At 40.4% G+C, this 17,839-nt stretch overlaps 2 protein-coding genes across 4 annotated transcripts in view; one reads left to right on the top strand and one right to left on the bottom strand.

Moving 5' to 3' along the window:
- cybc1 (cytochrome b-245 chaperone 1) overlaps window positions 1-2,899 on the bottom strand; it is a 16,114-nt gene extending 13,215 nt beyond the window's left edge. The window contains exons 1-2 of one of the 3 annotated variants that reach the window (XM_079658029.1): window positions 2,583-2,899; window positions 1,904-1,977 (exon numbers count right to left, since the gene is read on the bottom strand). The gene's annotated coding sequence lies outside the window, so the exon portion shown is untranslated. Of the gene's footprint in view, window positions 1-385; window positions 1,525-1,903; window positions 1,978-2,582 lie in introns of those variants that run through there. The other 2 variants (XM_079658030.1, XM_079658028.1) reach the window with 2 other exon arrangements.
- Window positions 1,693-17,839, top strand: narf (nuclear prelamin A recognition factor). Its single transcript, XM_079658027.1, has 12 exons — window positions 1,693-1,997; window positions 4,412-4,484; window positions 4,844-4,909; window positions 6,205-6,333; window positions 6,815-6,947; window positions 7,466-7,600; window positions 10,579-10,697; window positions 11,026-11,155; window positions 14,512-14,584; window positions 16,387-16,524; window positions 16,720-16,877; window positions 17,574-17,839. The coding sequence occupies exons 2-12, from the start codon at window positions 4,428-4,430 to the stop codon at window positions 17,813-17,815; spliced, it is 1,380 nt and encodes a 459-aa protein (XP_079514153.1). The 5' UTR covers window positions 1,693-1,997; window positions 4,412-4,427; the 3' UTR covers window positions 17,816-17,839.

The following is a 17,839-nucleotide window of genomic DNA, read 5'->3' as shown; positions in this document are numbered from 1 at the left end:
AGTTAATTAGGGTAATGCAGATTTGTTTCTCATTTATACATACAGAAATAGTCTCCAAACTTTAATCTGTGGACAGTATTTCAGAGGATTATCCACAGACTTTGTATCAGCAGAGTCCATCCACCTCTATTGTTTTAGGGTGGGGACAGAGCTGGATACACAAATACAAACAGGTTATATGCTTGGTTACATATCACAGGAGGCAGGAGAATAAAATACATGTTTTTGCGATTATTTTTCAGAAATTAAACTCCTTAAATAAATCTAAAAACCCACCAAGACACAAAGATGCTCCTGCAGAAGATGCACTGGATGTAATGGACACTTCTCTGCCTCAAAACAGCTTTATAAATATATAAACTTGAATACATGTTGCATTACTTACCTTTAAATCTTCTTCCTCTGCGTTAGTATTCGCGTTGCAGTGTTAGAAAACGGTTATTTTGGGAGGAAACACATGTAGTGAAATATAAGGAAGTTATTTTCATGTTAATGCAACAACACTACTTCCTTCCTGGATCTCTCGCCTCTGATTGGACGAGCTCACTTTCTTGCCGCCTTAAAAATAAAAGCATCCAACGCATACATGTAGATTTACTGCGCACGTTTTTCGTTTTTCATACGACTAGAATATATTTTCAATAAACATTATCTTCCTTATTTGTTATAATAGCTTTCACGTTAACATTATTTCTAGAATATTCGTGTTTTTGTTTATTTGTGAACTACTTTGAAAAGCCAACTACTTTGAAAAGCCACTTAATTTATCAGGTCTACTCCGGTCTACTCTTGGAAAAATACGATATGGGTTGTTAATATGTATTTAACAAATATATTCTGCTCACATATCTGTATATATGTACATCCTACCAGATCCTACAGGGTGTCCGCGGGGGGTCTTAACAAGTATTACAAGTTGATAAATCAATTTAGCGAAAATAAAGTCTATTAAAAAGTATTAAACGGCATTTTCCAAGGTATTACGTTGTGTCTCTTGTTTTCAATAAGTATATAAATTATCCAAAGAGGTTGTATTCTACAGTCTGCCTGAATGTAATCATTGCGTAGGTGTGTAGTGCGATTCTGTGTAGTTTATGTATGGCATCCCGTTGGATTTGACGTCATCTCTGAACAGGATATCGCACGCTCACTGCTTGATAGCGTGCGACGGTCCGCTTACGCCGGTTTCTAAACAACATCGTTATGGGGAAATGCAAGTTTGCGTCCAAATGGTTGGAAGATAAGGAGGAAGGACAATCAATACTATATAGTAAATGTGAGGTAAACTGTGTAACCGGTTAAAACTCGAAGTGGCGATGAGGTCTTAAAATGTATGGAAAGGGTCTTAAAAAAGGTCTTAAAAGGTCTTAAATTTGACTTCAGGATTCCTGCATATACCCTGTCCTAGTTTACCTCACATTATTTGTTAACTTCCCTGTCATAAAGTAAAGTTCTATAAGAATTACTACACACATATTTATTTGTGTGTATAAATGCTTTTGTTTTATTTACTTTATTTATTTTTATTTATTTTATTTATTTTATTTATTTTATTTATTTTATTTATTTTATTTATTTTATTTATTTTATTTATTTTATTTATTTGTATTGTATGTATTTATTGTATTGTTTTGATACATTTCATTTTATTTATGTTATCCACTGTAGTCCAGCAGATGGCAGTAGGGCTCCAAATCAACGGCAAAAAAAAACCGTCTGCGCATGCGTACTCCGGCATACCGGTTAGAAAACAATGGAGTCAGACGTACACACCGGACTGTCTTAAATAACGGAATCAAAAAGCACTTTTATACACCAGTATTATAAAATAACAGCGGAGGTTAAACCCAGGAAACTGTGACACCGTCTACAAATGATTAAACTTTAAAGAAATACTGCTTACTATAGAAATAGTGCTGAGTAACCGAGTTCCCCTGCTGTGTCTGATTGTCCTCTGAGGTCCTTCTGCGTCTTTGTCTGTGAAATAAGAGTAAAAGGTGAGTACAAATCTTAAAATATAAGCTTTAATGTTCTGATTATCTATTAGGAATACGTGTTGTAAAGATATGAGGTCGTATGGGGTCCTTCAGGGGCGATGGCTAATCTTGTGGTAAGATCTATTATTGCATTTACTGTGTTACATATTTCTAATTCATCTGGGTTAGGAATCAACTTTAATATGATTATGTATTACGAGCTGTTTATTTAGCTACGGAAGATACGAGCTGTCTATTTAGCTCCGGAAGATACGGGCTGTTTATTTAGCTACGGAAGATACGAGCTATTTATTTATCTACGGAAGAGGATTAGGGCCATATGAGATACAATTTATTGGGATGTGACCAAAGGGGGAAAATACCTTTTAAATTTCTGAGAAAATATCTGATCTGTTTGTTTTATTATTATTTGTTATATTTATTACAGTTATATATATATATATTTGTAATTAAAGGTCCCATGTCATGCTTTTCTGGTTATTACCCGTCCCCTTGTGTGTTATGTAGCTTGTTATGCATAGTCTGCAGAGTCACAAACCCTCAAAGTACACCCTGTAGCGGGTAAAACTCTAACACAGAAAATACCTGTCTATGCTGACCCAGAATGCCTCGTTGGACATTTCTCTTTTTCCATTGTTTGCTTCCTGGTCACAGTGACGTAACGACGACCAAATGGACCAGTCCGTGGAGCTCCTTACACACTCACTCACTCAGCCTTATCTTTTCTCAGGGTGTGGGTGTTTCTCAATGTCGAGTACGCTTGCTTGGTAGCACATGTCTTCCGAGTCACTTGCTTCAGAAGCGAGGCAAGAATACTTCCTGGCATTCGGAAAACGAAGAGTGGAACAGGCGAGCAAGTGTGCAGGTGTGCGTCATATGAGAGGCCCCGCCTTACATTTTCAGCCACAGATTTGGGGAAATTGGTCCGTGCGCAAAGCATTGTGGGGATTTTAAGACTGCGGAGTCTACACAAGTGCAGCCTCGAAATGTCTCGCTACGAAGTACGCAGGGCTCGGTAGAATTCCAAATATGCTGGACATTGGAACAATCCTTCGGCGGCACTCGATGACATAGTATGCTTGAAATAGTGACTCTGAAGCAGCTTTACTCGACATTGAGAAATACCCAGGCTGTTTCTCAATCTCGAGGATGCTTGCTTGGTAGCACATGTCTTCCGAGTCACTTCCTTCAGAAGCTAGGCAAGAATCCTTCCTGGCATTCGGAAAACGAAGAGTGGAACAGGCTAGCAAGTGTGCAGGTGTGCGTCATATGAGAGGCCCCGCCTTACATTTTCCGCCACAGATTCGGGGAAATTGGTCCGTGCGCAAAGCATTGTGGGGATTTGAAGGACGCAGAGTCTACCCATGTGCAGCCTCGAAATTACCCCCAAACCAAGGACGCGGCCTCTGTGGAATTCCAAGTATGCTGGATATTGGAACAGTCCTTCGGCGGCACTCGATAACGTAGTATCCTTGAAATATTGGCTTGGAAGCCAGTTTCCTCGCGATTGAGAAACGACCCCAGTGAGTGTGTGTGTGTGCTCAGGCTCAGTTCAGGAGAGTTTCGCGGTGTCTCGCAGACCCCACGCAGCAACCAGGAAACAACACCAGTAAGCCAGCTCACACTGTCCGCTCCACACAGCAGCGAGCCCCCCAACGTCCCACCAACACGGCACCCAGACCCCACGCAGCATTCTCATCTGTTTGTCATTTCCTGGTTGCTAACAAACGCCATTGTAAAACATAATCACTGATGTTCCGCTGTAACGGTGGTGGACTCATCAGAACAGAGTGGACGAGCTGACCAATCAGAGCACAGTGGGCTCACAGGGAGGGGGCGGGGGGGGGGGGGGGGGGCAGGAGCTCCAACAAGCCGTGTAGGACAGAGAGTGAATACACATACTATACAGAGATGCTGATTGAGAAACCAATGTGAGTTTGGAACATTGAACAATGTACATCTATTTTACTAGACCTTTAAATTAGAATTCTGAGATTGAAATCAGATTTTTGAAATGTCCTCATGTGTCCCTACTCCCTAATCCTCTTCCTTGGGTATAAAATACAAGACACACCACTTTTTGACATGTTTCTGTATTTTACGTGACGTATTTGAAACATAATTACATCTCTGTGATTGTGTCTGTTTCTGTTTTACTGCGTATATAATTACCCTGAGCCATTTAAAAGTTAATGACAGGGTTCATTTCTCACCATTTATATGGCTGTTGTTTCCATGATTAGTGCTCTGCCTGTGATTGGATAACAGTGAGAGGAGGGCGGGGCTTAGAGGCAAAGACATCTCCCAGTAGCAGGACAGTCCTCATGCTTCAGAGGACATGACCAGCCATATAAAGCTAATAGTGCTTTAATCTTTATATATCTTTACATATATATAACGTGCTCTATTCACAGATAACCGCAGAAGAAGATGTCAGAGGTCAACGTACCGAAGCGCAAGGAGAAGTGTGAGAACTGCACCAAACAGGTGAGTTCCTGCATCATATTTGAAGCACATTTTCATGCGGAAATGTCAGCGTTCGGCCTGTGCAATGTGGAGATGTCTCGCGTAACAGCATATTCTAGCATTAAATACCATGTTTTTTTTTTGTTTGTGTACTTGTATTGCTGTGTTAATGAAATAGTAGTTTGACAGTACAAAAAGTGGCTTTGACTAATAAAACAAGACACTTAAAGAGATCACCTGGTGGAGTTTGCGGATATTTAACAAATAATGAAAACCATCGCTAGTTGCAGACTTAGTTTTTGCTCACATATATATCCGTTGACCCTCCTATGCATGCTGAATTTAAAAACTAATGTAACATGTATCGATGTTTCACACAGTGCAACAAGAAGCAGAGTGAAGATGGTGCCGACTCACACCTGGAGAAAGAGGAAGTCAATGGACAGGTAATGCAAAATAAATCCTACACTCGAGTTTTTAAACAACGCAGTACAAAGCATTTATTCAGACTGGCTCGATAACACTTTTTAATATCCCAACCTTGAGTATATGCTCAAATCTGAGGCTGTGTTTTTTCTTCACTTAAACCACTAAGCTTCTTTAATCACACATTTGTATGGATGCACTTCGCTTGTTAGGTCTGCCCCTCTTAGTCTCCGTTGACTAACATGTCTTAAGACATTGTATCCGAGTTTAAGGACTTGTTTCCAAAATAAATGTGAGTCCCTCTTCGGTAAACATGAGCTCAAGCTTCTGCGTGATTCACGGCTCAGAAACACTCACACATCCGTCAGATTCCTAGCATTCATACACCTGAACATCAGCAGGAGAGGACTCTTTAAAGTAGAGACACTACGTACTGATATACACCTGAACATCAGCAGGAGAGGACTCTTTAAAGTAGAGACACTACATGCTGATATACACCTGAACATCAGCAGGAGAGGACTCTTTAAAGTAGAGACACTACGTACTGATATACACCTGAACATCAGCAGGAGAGGACTCTTTAAAGTAGAGACACTACATGCTGATATACACCTGAACATCAGCAGGAGAGGACTCTTTAAAGTAGAGACACTACATACTGATATACACCTGAACATCAGCAGGAGAGGACTCTTTAAAGTAGAGACACTAAATACTGATATACACCTGAACATCAGCAGGAGAGGACTCTTTAAAGTAGAGACACTACATACTGATATACACCTGAACATCAGCAGGAGAGGACTCTTTAAAGTAGAGACACTACGTACTGATATACACCTGAACATCAGCAGGAAAGGACTCTTTAAAGTAGAGACACTACGTACTGATATACACCTGAACATCAGCAGGAGAGGACTCTTTAAAGTAGAGACACTACATACTGATATACACCTGAACATCAGCAGGAGAGGACTCTTTAAAGTAGAGACACTACATACTGATATACACCTGAACATCAGCAGGAGAGGACTCTTTAAAGTAGAGACACTACATACTGATATACACCTGAACATCAGCAGGAGAGGACTCTTTAAAGTAGAGACACTACATACTGATATACACCTGAACATCAGCAGGAGAGAACTCTTTAAAGTAGAGACACTACATACTGATATACACCTGAACATCAGCAGGAGAGGACTCTTTAAAGTAGAGACACTACATACTGATATACACCTGAACATCAGCAGGAGAGGACTCTTTAAAGTAGAGACACTACACACTGATATACACCTCTTTTACCCCCCAGCTCCCTGAAGAATCCCCCCTGCTGCTCAGCTCCTGTCTGTCCTGTGACGGCTGTCTGTCGGAGGAGGAGAGTCTGAAGATCTCTCAGCAGAACCTGGAGGAGCTGGAGCGAGTGCTGGCGCTCAACAAGGTATAAACTAATAATAATAATAATAACAATAATAAAACAACCTCTGAAATCGGACAATGCTGGGGAGTGTTGCACTTCGAATAACATCCGAGAAACGGGATACAACTTAAGGGTGAGGACATTTTTATAAACTTTTAAGGTGATGGATTAAATACAATTATTGTTTTTGTTTATAGAACTAGTTTTGTCTTTGGGAGCATTTCATATTCACAAGAGAAAAATGTGAGTGGCTCCAGACCAAATGATGCAGACTTTTACTTGGAAAAAGGGAAGGCAATCGAGACCAAATATGTGTATTGATACACCTTTGTGTTTGTCCCTATTTTCTTTATTTCTTAATGTTATACTCTGTGTATGTACCTGTGTACCGTTGATGTCAGTGTGTTGTGTGTATATAATGTTTGATCTCTATATATTTTCTTGAAAAAAGGAGAGTGTCACACTTTAAAGATGTCCCTCTGCTGTGTGTCCTCGCTCTCAGAAGTGTGACGTGTCGAAGCGACGCGTCCTGGTCGCCTCGGTGTGTCCGCAGTCTCTGCCTTTCTTCGCTGTGAAGTTCGGAGTGGACATCACGGAGGCAGCGCACAAACTCTGCGGCTTCCTCAAGAGTTTAGGTACGCCTTTAGAATAATTGTTATTTTATTCTTTTTTAAAAAAAAATTAATTTATTTGTATTGTTATTTAATTTTTGTTACTTTTTATTATTTTATTTAAAAATTAATTATAATTATTATTTTTTATTATTATTATTAAAAACATTTTTCATTATTTTATTTTTTTTAACTAATTCTTATTTTTTTGGTTTTTGAATTAATTAATTCAGTTATATTTATTTTTATTTAAATTGTATTCTTATATCATTTTAATGTTATCATTTTGTATTTATTCATTTTTATTTATTTTATACTTCTTCATTCCTGTGTTTACTCACTGCTATTGGTAGAATTGTTTTTATTTGTGATTATGAAGCGCTTATCGTCACTTTTGTGAATGAAAAGTGCTTTATAAATAAAGTTTGATACCCTAACCAACACAGTACAGAACCACAGATGCTCCACTTCCCATTTTCCTTTATCTGATTTTTCCCTCACCTCTCTGTTGTTGTTGTTGTTGTTGTTTGTGTGTCCTGTAGGTGTGCACTTTGTGTTGGACAGCACTCTGGCTGCAGGCTTCAGTATCTTAGAGAGTCAGAAGGAGTTTGTTCAGAGGTTTCGCCGGAGGAACCAAGACTCCACCGCTCTGCCCATGTTCACCTCCTCCTGCCCGGGTAAACCTCCCTCTCTCCTCCCCGTTTACCCCCCACTGTCTCCCTGGTTCAGCCAATCAGAGCTGGGAAGTAGTGGAGTACAAATACTTTGTTACTGTACTTAAGTACATGTTTCTGGTCTCAGTACTTTACTCCACTACTTCTTTTTCTGACGACTTTTTACTTTCTACTTCTTACATGTTGAACACAAATACCTGTACTTTCTACTTCTTACATGTTGAACCCAAATACCTGTACTTTCTACTTCTTACATGTTGAACCCAAATACCTGTACTTTCTACTTCTTACATGTTGAACTCAAATACCTGTACTTTCTACTTCTCACATGTTGAACACAAATACCTGTACTTTCTACTTCTTACATGTTGAACTCAAATACCTGTACTTTCTACTTCTTACATGTTGAACCCAAATACCTGTACTTTCTACTTCTTACATGTTGAACCCAAATACCTGTACTTTCTACTTCTTACATGTTGAACTCAAATACCTGTACTTTCTACTTCTTACATGTTGAACTCAAATACCTGTACTTTCTACTTCTTACATGTTGAACTCAAATACCTGTACTTTCTACTTCTCACATGTTGAACACAAATACCTGTACTTTCTACTTCTTACATGTTGAACCCAAATACCTGTACTTTCTACTTCTCTCATTTTCCAAACAGGCTGGTTCCTTTAGTCTGAATGTGTGTTTGGTGGCGTGATCATTATTATTTAGAGTCATTGCGTGCCTATTGATTTGAACACGATCCGTGTATCCATCATTTCCTGGTCTTCTCTAAAGAAGAGGGACCAATGGAAACGTTGTCATGTTGCCGTTGGTCACCATGGAAACATTCATTAGCTAACAATGACATTATTGTTCTATTAATATAAAGGGAGGTCAGGTACTCTTTAAAACAGCTGCTAGTTATGGGTACTTTTTACTGAAGTACATTTCAAAGCCTCTTTACTTTTACTTGAGTCAGAAGTTTAGTCAGTACTTCTACTTTTACTAGAGTATTTTTAAACACGGGTATCTGTACTTCTACCTGAGTAAAGGATGTGTGTACTTTAACATCTCTGGAGGTAATGAACCACTGCCCTAATGGTAGAAACCAGAGGATGTAGAAATGGCTTGCTGTTGACGAGGGAAACGCACTGGACTTCAGGTCAATGTGAGATTTGTAATGTTTGTTGATTTTGCAATATTTAAACAAAGAGTGGGGCAACAGACGTATGAGTGACTGAAAACCTTTATTTATTTGACAGGAAAAAGCACATCAACACACAAATAGACTTTGTATTGAGCCAGGGATGTTGAAACTTAACGATTGAATTGAATTACAAACTGTATTCGTATTTACAGAGCAAAACACTGAGTACTAGCAGAAAATATACAAACATTTGTTGTTGTTTATTCTGAGGACATGTTACCTAGAAGGACAGAAAATATAAGGCATCAGTTTGCACAAAGTACCTTAAAGCAGATGTGTGTCTCGGTAGTTGAGGTTAAACTGATGATTTAAAGAGCTTTCAAACTTAGTGCTTAGTTTTAACAAAGCTTGTACATTTCTTTTTTTAAATGAGTGAATATTCTTGTGTGTCTTTCCGCTCCTCTGGCTCCCCAAAATAACCCTTTTTTAATCTTAGCAGAGCAACAACACTGAACTCAGAGTAGTTTATTACTTATGGCACATTTCCACTGCAGCGGGGTAGCCCCGTTTAAGCGTCCCTAAGCGTCCTCACTCAGGCCTCGGGCTGCCTCGCTGGCCGTCCGAGGCCGTGGCGCATTTCCATTACAGTTTAGGACCTGGGGCAGCAACGCCGTGTAGGCGGGGCGATCAGCTTTTTTTTCTCTTCACATTTCGAGTTGTTCCGTCGAGCTCCCGCTGGATTTGATCATCCCCAATGAGATGTAGGAACGTCGTCACCTCCTCGATCGACCACGGTGTGCTTTTATTTGACGTTGCCATTTTTGTAGCTCCTCCGTTTACAAAAGTGCTGTGTATAAAAATGCTGCAAGCTTCCTTCTAGATATATATGCGACGCTAGGGATGATCTCACGCGCGATCTTGTGACGATTCTCTCTGACCAATCGGCAGTCGAGTGTTGACGTCAGGGAAAAAGAGGGGAAAAGTACCCGCTAGCCGGTGCTACGCTGTATGGAAAGACCACCAAAAACTGGCCTGTCCGCTTGAGGACGATTAAGGACGCTTAAACGGGGCTACCCGCTGCAGTGGAAATGCGCCATTAGTGTGTGGAAAGTGATCTCCTCAGGGCTTTTGTATCCATGTTTATAGCATACATTTAAACGGCTCACTGCTCCAGGCTGTGTGCATTGTGTCAGCATACATTTAAACGAGCAGACATTGATCCTGCAACAGCTCTTATGAAACGCCTCAGAGAAATGACCCGAGTAGTGTCGTAACATGTGTTTTTCTTAATTCTGCTGAGCTCACAGCACTGCAGCCCTCGACATGAGGCAGAGTGAATGGTTTTGCAGCTTGTTTTATAGCTGAGATATCAGTGGGGCTGCAGGGGAGAGATAGAGAAGCTCCCACCACTCCCTTCAGCACAGATAGGAACCCAAGAGAGACTTCTTCCAACAAATGCATTGACTTCCATTCATTCAGCCTGTAGGGTTAGAGTCATCTGGAGTGTCGTGTGTGTAGAGGGTTAAATGTTAGTTTCACAATGTGTGTTAATCAGAAACAGGTTTATCAACAGGTAGGTTAACACAAACAAGGAACTGTACTTGGTGTTGTGGCGCATACATCAAATAAAACAAAGATTTAAAACACAGACAATTTGAAGTAAACTATAATAACATAAAACATATATTTACAGTAGCAGTATTTACATTGAATATGGTTAATAATCGTGTGTGTGTGTCTCTCTCTCTCTCTCTCTCTCTCTCTCTCTCTCTCTCTCTCTCTCTCTCTCTCTCTCTCTCTCTCTCTCTCTCTCTCTCTCTCTCTGTGTGTGTGTAGGGTGGATCCGGTACTCGGAGCGTGTTCTGGGCAGTCTGGTGACTCCTCATATCTGCACAGCCAGGTCTCCTCAGCAGATTATGGGATGTCTGGTTAAAGACTTCTTCTCCAAACAGCAGGTGAGCTGAGAGTCAAGGGGGCGGGACATCCCTAAGCTGTGGACCAATCACAACAGAGCCGGAAAACATAACATGTTAATAAGGAATAATTATTCATTAATAAAATAATTAAAAAATGTAAAAGCAAAACAGATAAATTAACCCAAATTAAAAGCCATATTAAAAAGATAGGTTTTTAATTAGCTTGTAAACATTTCAAGGGATTTTGCTGTTCTAAGATCCACGTTCTGTAGACTCTGGCTTTATAGAACAGATTTGTGTAAAACGCTCCGTGCACCAGCTTCTTCCTCATGTGAATGCCTCTGATGTTGTTTGTGTCTCTGAGCAGAAGCTGAGTCCAGAGAAGGTGTTTCATGTGTTGGTGGCTCCGTGTTTCGATAAGAAGCTGGAGGCCGTGAGAGAGGAGTTCTACAACAGCCTGCTGGAGAGCCGCGACGTGGACTGTGTCCTCACCTCGGGTACACTCACCTCCATCTCCATAACAACTAGAACATGTGTGTGAATGCTGTCGGCTGCGTAAATGTGTTGCTGACTCGGCTGAAAATGCAGAAAAGCTGAATATTTGAATAGCTGAATGGTGTCTGTAGCTGAAAGTAGGCTGAAGGAGTTGGATATCAAATGTACGCAGTAGTATAATGTAAGTACAAGTTGTAGTAGTAGAAGTAGTTGTACCAGTAGTAGTTGCAGTAGTAGTAGTAGTTTTAGTAGTACTAGTGGTAGTAGTAGTAGTAGTTGTAGTAGTACTAGTGGTAGTAGTAGTAGTAGTTGTAGTAGTACTAGTGGTAGTAGTAGTTGTAGTAGTACTAGTGGTAGTTGTAGTAGTATTAGTGGTAGTTGTAGTAGTATTAGTGGTAGTTGTAGTAGTATTAGTGGTAGTAGTTGTAGTATTAGTTGTTGTAGTAGTAGAAGTAGTTGTACCGGTAGTACTAGTGGTAGTTGTAGTAGTATTAGTGGTAGTTGTAGTAGTATTAGTGGTAGTTGTAGTAGTACTAGTGGTAGTTGTAGTAGTATTAGTTGTTGTAGTAGTAGAAGTAGTTGTACCGGTAGTAGTTGTAGTAGTTGTAGACGTAGTAGTTGCAGTAGTAGTAGTAGTTTTAGTAGTACTAGTGGTAGTAGTAGTAGTAGTTGTAGTAGTACTAGTGGTAGTAGTAGTAGTAGTTGTAGTAGTACTAGTGGTAGTAGTAGTTGTAGTAGTACTAGTGGTAGTTGTAGTAGTATTAGTGGTAGTTGTAGTAGTATTAGTGGTAGTAGTTGTAGTAGTACTAGTGGTAGTTGTAGTAGTATTAGTGGTAGTAGCTGTAGTAGTACTAGTGGTAGTTGTAGTAGTATTAGTAGTAGTAGTTGTAGTAGTACTAGTGGTAGTTGTAGTAGTACTAGTGGTAGTTGTAGTAGTATTAGTGGTAGTAGTTGTAGTAGTACTAGTGGTAGTTGTAGTAGTATTAGTAGTAGTAGTTGTAGTAGTACTAGTGGTAGTTGTAGTAGTATTAGTGGTAGTAGTTGTAGTAGTACTAGTGGTAGTTGTAGTAGTATTAGTAGTAGTAGTTGTAGTAGTACTAGTGGTAGTTGTAGTAGTATTAGTAGTAGTAGTTGTAGTAGTACTAGTGGTAGTTGTAGTAGTATTAGTAGTAGTAGTTGTAGTAGTACTAGTGATAGTTGTAGTAGTATTAGTGGTAGTAGTTGTAGTAGTACTAGTGGTAGTTGTAGTAGTAGTAGTGGTAGTTGTAGTAGTATTAGTAGTAGTAGTTGTAGTAGTACTAGTGGTAGTTGTAGTAGTATTAGTAGTAGTAGTTGTAGTAGTACTAGTGGTAGTTGTAGTAGTACTAGTGGTAGTTGTAGTAGTATTAGTGGTAGTAGTTGTAGTAGTACTAGTGGTAGTTGTAGTAGTATTAGTAGTAGTAGTTGTAGTAGTACTAGTGGTAGTTGTAGTAGTATTAGTAGTAGTAGTTGTAGTAGTACTAGTGGTAGTTGTAGTAGTATTAGTGGTAGTAGTTGTAGTATTAGTGGTAGTAGTTGTAGTAGTACTAGTGGTAGTTTTAGTAGTATTAGTGGTAGTAGTTGTAGTAGTACTAGTGGTAGTTGTAGTAGTATTAGTGGTAGTAGTTGTAGTAGTACTAGTGGTAGTTGTAGTAGTAGTAGTGGTAGTTGTAGTAGTATTAGTAGTAGTAGTTGTAGTAGTACTAGTGGTAGTTGTAGTAGTATTAGTAGTAGTAGTTGTAGTAGTACTAGTGGTAGTTGTAGTAGTACTAGTGGTAGTTGTAGTAGTATTAGTGGTAGTAGTTGTAGTAGTACTAGTGGTAGTTGTAGTAGTATTAGTAGTAGTAGTTGTAGTAGTACTAGTGGTAGTTGTAGTAGTATTAGTAGTAGTAGTTGTAGTAGTACTAGTGGTAGTTGTAGTAGTATTAGTGGTAGTAGTTGTAGTATTAGTGGTAGTAGTTGTAGTAGTACTAGTGGTAGTTGTAGTAGTATTAGTGGTAGTAGTTGTAGTAGTACTAGTGGTAGTTGTAGTAGTATTAGTGGTAGTAGTTGTAGTAGTACTAGTGGTAGTTTTAGTAGTATTAGTAGTAGTAGTTGTAGTAGTACTAGTGGTAGTTGTAGTAGTATTAGTGGTAGTAGTTGTAGTAGTACTAGTGGTAGTTGTAGTAGTATTAGTAGTAGTAGTTGTAGTAGTACTAGTGGTAGTTGTAGTAGTATTAGTAGTAGTAGTAGTTGTAGTAGTACTAGTGGTAGTTGTAGTAGTATTAGTAGTAGTAGTTGTAGTAGTACTAGTGGTAGTTGTAGTAGTATTAGTGGTAGTAGTTGTAGTAGTACTAGTGGTAGTTGTAGTAGTAGTAGTGGTAGTTGTAGTAGTATTAGTAGTAGTAGTTGTAGTAGTACTAGTGGTAGTTGTAGTAGTACTAGTGGTAGTTGTAGTAGTACTAGTGGTAGTTGTAGTAGTATTAGTGGTAGTAGTTGTAGTACTACTAGTGGTAGTTGTAGTAGTATTAGTAGTAGTAGTTGTAGTAGTACTAGTGGTAGTTGTAGTAGTATTAGTAGTAGTAGTTGTAGTAGTACTAGTGGTAGTTGTAGTAGTATTAGTGGTAGTAGTTGTAGTAGTACTAGTGGTAGTTGTAGTAGTAGTAGTGGTAGTTGTAGTAGTATTAGTAGTAGTAGTTGTAGTAGTACTAGTGGTAGTTGTAGTAGTATTAGTAGTAGTAGTTGTAGTAGTACTAGTGGTAGTTGTAGTAGTATTAGTAGTAGTAGTTGTAGTAGTACTAGTGGTAGTTGTAGTAGTATTAGTGGTAGTAGTTGTAGTAGTACTAGTGGTAGTTGTAGTAGTAGTAGTGGTAGTTGTAGTAGTATTAGTAGTAGTAGTTGTAGTAGTACTAGTGGTAGTTGTAGTAGTATTAGTAGTAGTAGTTGTAGTAGTACTAGTGGTAGTTGTAGTAGTACTAGTGGTAGTTGTAGTAGTATTAGTGGTAGTAGTTGTAGTAGTACTAGTGGTAGTTGTAGTAGTATTAGTAGTAGTAGTTGTAGTAGTACTAGTGGTAGTTGTAGTAGTATTAGTAGTAGTAGTTGTAGTAGTACTAGTGGTAGTTGTAGTAGTATTAGTAGTAGTAGTTGTAGTAGTACTAGTGGTAGTTGTAGTAGTAGTAGTAGTAGTGGTAGTTGTAGTGGTAGTCGTTGTAAAAGTGGAAATATTCATTCACACTAACTAAAGGCTTATCATTTTTGAACTCCTGGTTTGTGTTAAATACTGCTTTATTATATGGAGGCTTGGTGTGTCACTGAGACCCCAGCAGTGTGTATGTATTGATTTTAATATTTGGTGTTCCAGGGGAGATCTATCACCTGATGGAGCAGAGGAAGGTGTCGGTGGAGGAGCTGGACTCAGTTCCACTCGACCACGTGTGAGTACTTACACTGGTTATCATGAATTTACAGGAAGAGAAATCTCAATATTCTGTGCTGTTTTACTAAATCAACCGCTTTAAATCTCGTAGAATATTACACAGACCGAGTATTTCAGGGTGTCCGCGGGGTCTTAAAAAGTATTAAAAGTTGATAAATCAATTTAAATCAATTAAGGCTATTAAAAAGTATTAAACGGCATTTTCCAAGATATTAAGAAGGTTCACAGCAACGACAACATGAAACACCCTTTAATTTACTGAAACGACATGTCGGGAAACCCCCTAAAGCGGCCCCATGCATAGCGCGCCGTAAAATGCTGCTTCTTATTTTAAGTTTCGTTGCCTTGGTCCGCTCCGTGTGGGGGGGGGGAATAAACGACTACGGTAACGGGTCCCAAGGTGGGTAGACCGGCATACGCAACGCTCTGGGGGTCCAACGGCTCCGTGTGTGCCCTATATGATCATTTTCTGATAACGATGAAAGAGCCCGCCTCCCTCTCCCCGCGTCTCCTGCTGCTGCTGGGCTGTCAGAAGAGGGGGAGGAAAAGAGAGGCAGTCACCGTTTATTAAATATTATTATATTATTATACAGAGAACAGAGTCGTTATCAATTTGTTTTAAAGCTCAATAAATAACAAAGAAGACCTCTGACCGGCACTTTTCTAATTTTGTACGGAAGATTTAAACTTTAATGGACATGTTGACCGGCGGAACATTTTTTTTACGGAAACTCTGCCGCACGGTCCCCTCGTTCCTTGGAAGAGGCGGAGAGGTGGGTGTTTTTCATCTGCTGGTGGACTACCTGAGAGATACAGCAGGAGAACACGCCGTCCACCGCGGAGAATAAACAGAAGGGCAACAATGCTCCGGGGTCTTCTTCGCTGCTTTTGGTGTATTTCGGGAGGCAGCGGCGCCACTTACAGGCCTGGCATATGTACTACATCGTTTCCAGCATTTCCAGCGGTCTAGTGTGAACGGACACGTTAATGAATCGAATGCGTGTGAACGGAAGACTTTTTTGCATTTGCGTATGCGTTCCGTATGCGTCCTTGTGGGGCCGGAGTCTAAGCCAAACTATATCCGGTCACAGAGATCTGCTATTTTAAAGTAAAGTCAACACATATCGACCCTAAATATAGTCTATATTAAGAACGAGAAAAGTCTTAACATATATATCCTTTTTTGTAAACATATGACAAATGTGTGAGGGTGATGACGTCAGAGCATCGTCCTATGTGCCAGGGCTTAGCCCCGGACAGCCCCAGCCCAATTTAACCCCTGGGTATTTGAGAGGGAGCTCCTATATGGCATTACCCCGCTGAAGCTCACCAAAGTTTAACATATTTCATAGTTCAAAGTTTTGTCAATTGTTTTGTTTATTGGTCAAATACTGGTTTCTAATGTTTTCTGAGGAGTTTTACTGGAATGAAAGAGCACAGAGTACAGAAGCAACAAAGCAGCATACTGCATTAAACCTGACCTTCACAGAGAGGTTGAAGTTCATGTGGAGAGGAGGCTTCAGTAGTCTGTCTGCACTCTGTTTAGTTGTGCTATCTTACAATCAATATAGTAAATGTGAGGCAAAGTGTGTTGCCAAGGTAACCGGTTAGAACTCAAAGTTGCGATGAGGTCTTAAAATGTATGGAAAGGGTCTTAAAAAACGTTTTAAAAGGGATTACACTTGACCTCAGGATTCCTGCATACACCCTGTATTTCACCACGTCTGTCTTTAGCAGTGTGCAGTATATATATATATATATATATATACATGTATTTAGTATAAAATACTGTGTTTGCAGGCTGGGTGAGGCTGGAGACGCGGCGCTGCTGAGGCACGAGGGCCAAGGATCTGAAGGATTTCTGGAGCACGTTTTCAAACACGCTGCGAAAGAACTGTTCGGTCTGGAGGTTCAGGAGATCACGTACAAGTCTCTGAGGTGAGGCACACTAGAGAAATGTAGATCCTTAGATAGGGAGGAGGAGCTCCAAGAAATAGCCTTATATATCAGGATGTGCCAGTGTTTGAGTCTATAGTCAGGGAAGACCATCCAACACGAGCGTGCGTATAGGTTGCAGTGGTGCGTCAATTACACAGCAGTCTGAGACTCTTCTCTTCCTCGTTGGTCTTCCAGGAACAGGGACTTCCAGGAGGTGACTCTGGAGCGCGACGGGGAAACTTTGCTGCAGTTTGCGGCGGTTTACGGCTTCAGGAACATCCAGACTCTGGTTCACCGCATGAGGAAGGGCCGCATTCCCTACCAGCTGGTGGAGGTGCTGTCCTGCCCCGGAGGTAACCACACAACCACATACAGGACTTTAGAATTAAAGGGTTATCCCACCAGATCCAGCCTCAAAAACTGACCTCAGAACTGCTGGGATACGTTTTTAAGTTAGATGAATGACCTCCTGAGGGTTGAGAAAAATACTGGTGTCCTTCAGATTAAAGCACATATATACAGCACTTCATGTTTTTTAAGTAAAAAGCTAATGTTGGGCTATAAAGGAACTACAGCACGGTCACATGACTTCACGTCACCACTGCTAAGCTAAAGGAGGCTAATGTTGGGCTATAAAGGAACTACAGCACGGTCACATGACTTCACGTCACCACTGCTAAGCTAAAGGAGGCTAATGTTGGGCTATAAAGGAACTACAGCACGGTCACATGACTTCACGTCACCACTGCTAAGCTAAAGGAGGCTAATGTTGGGCTATAAAGGAACTACAGCACGGTCACATGACTTCACGTCACCACCGCTAAGCTAAAGGAGACTAATGTTGGGCTATAAAGGAACTACAGCACGGTCACATGACTTCACGTCACCACCGCTAAGCTAAAGGCGGCTAATGATGAGGTTTACTCGTCTCATTTAGACACTTGTTAGAAACTTTCTTCTGAAAAATGTCAAACTGTGTTTTTAAAGCATCTTTTTATGTACATTTAAACACACAAACAAACACTAAATCACCCCCTCTTTTGCTGCAGGGTGTCTGAGCGGCCGGGGTCAGGCTGAGAGTGATGGGGGGGGCCGTGTGGATAAAGCTCTGGTTCAGCAGATGGAGGACGCCTACAGCAGCCTGCCGGTCCGCCTGCCCGAGCTGAACCCCGTCCTGCAGACTCTGTACCGGGACTGGCTGCAGGGCCACGACTCGACACACACACACACACTGCTTCACACCCACTACAGCAGCCAGACACACACACAACCCCCACACATGCAGTGGTGAGGAGGAGGAGGAGGAGGAGGAGGA

Source organism: Notothenia rossii (assembly GCF_949606895.1).
Source record: "Notothenia rossii genome assembly, chromosome: 11".
Taxonomy (NCBI): domain Eukaryota; kingdom Metazoa; phylum Chordata; class Actinopteri; order Perciformes; family Nototheniidae; genus Notothenia; species Notothenia rossii.
The sequence above is the reverse complement of the archived record's forward strand: the minus strand, read 5'-3'. Positions and strand labels throughout refer to the sequence as shown.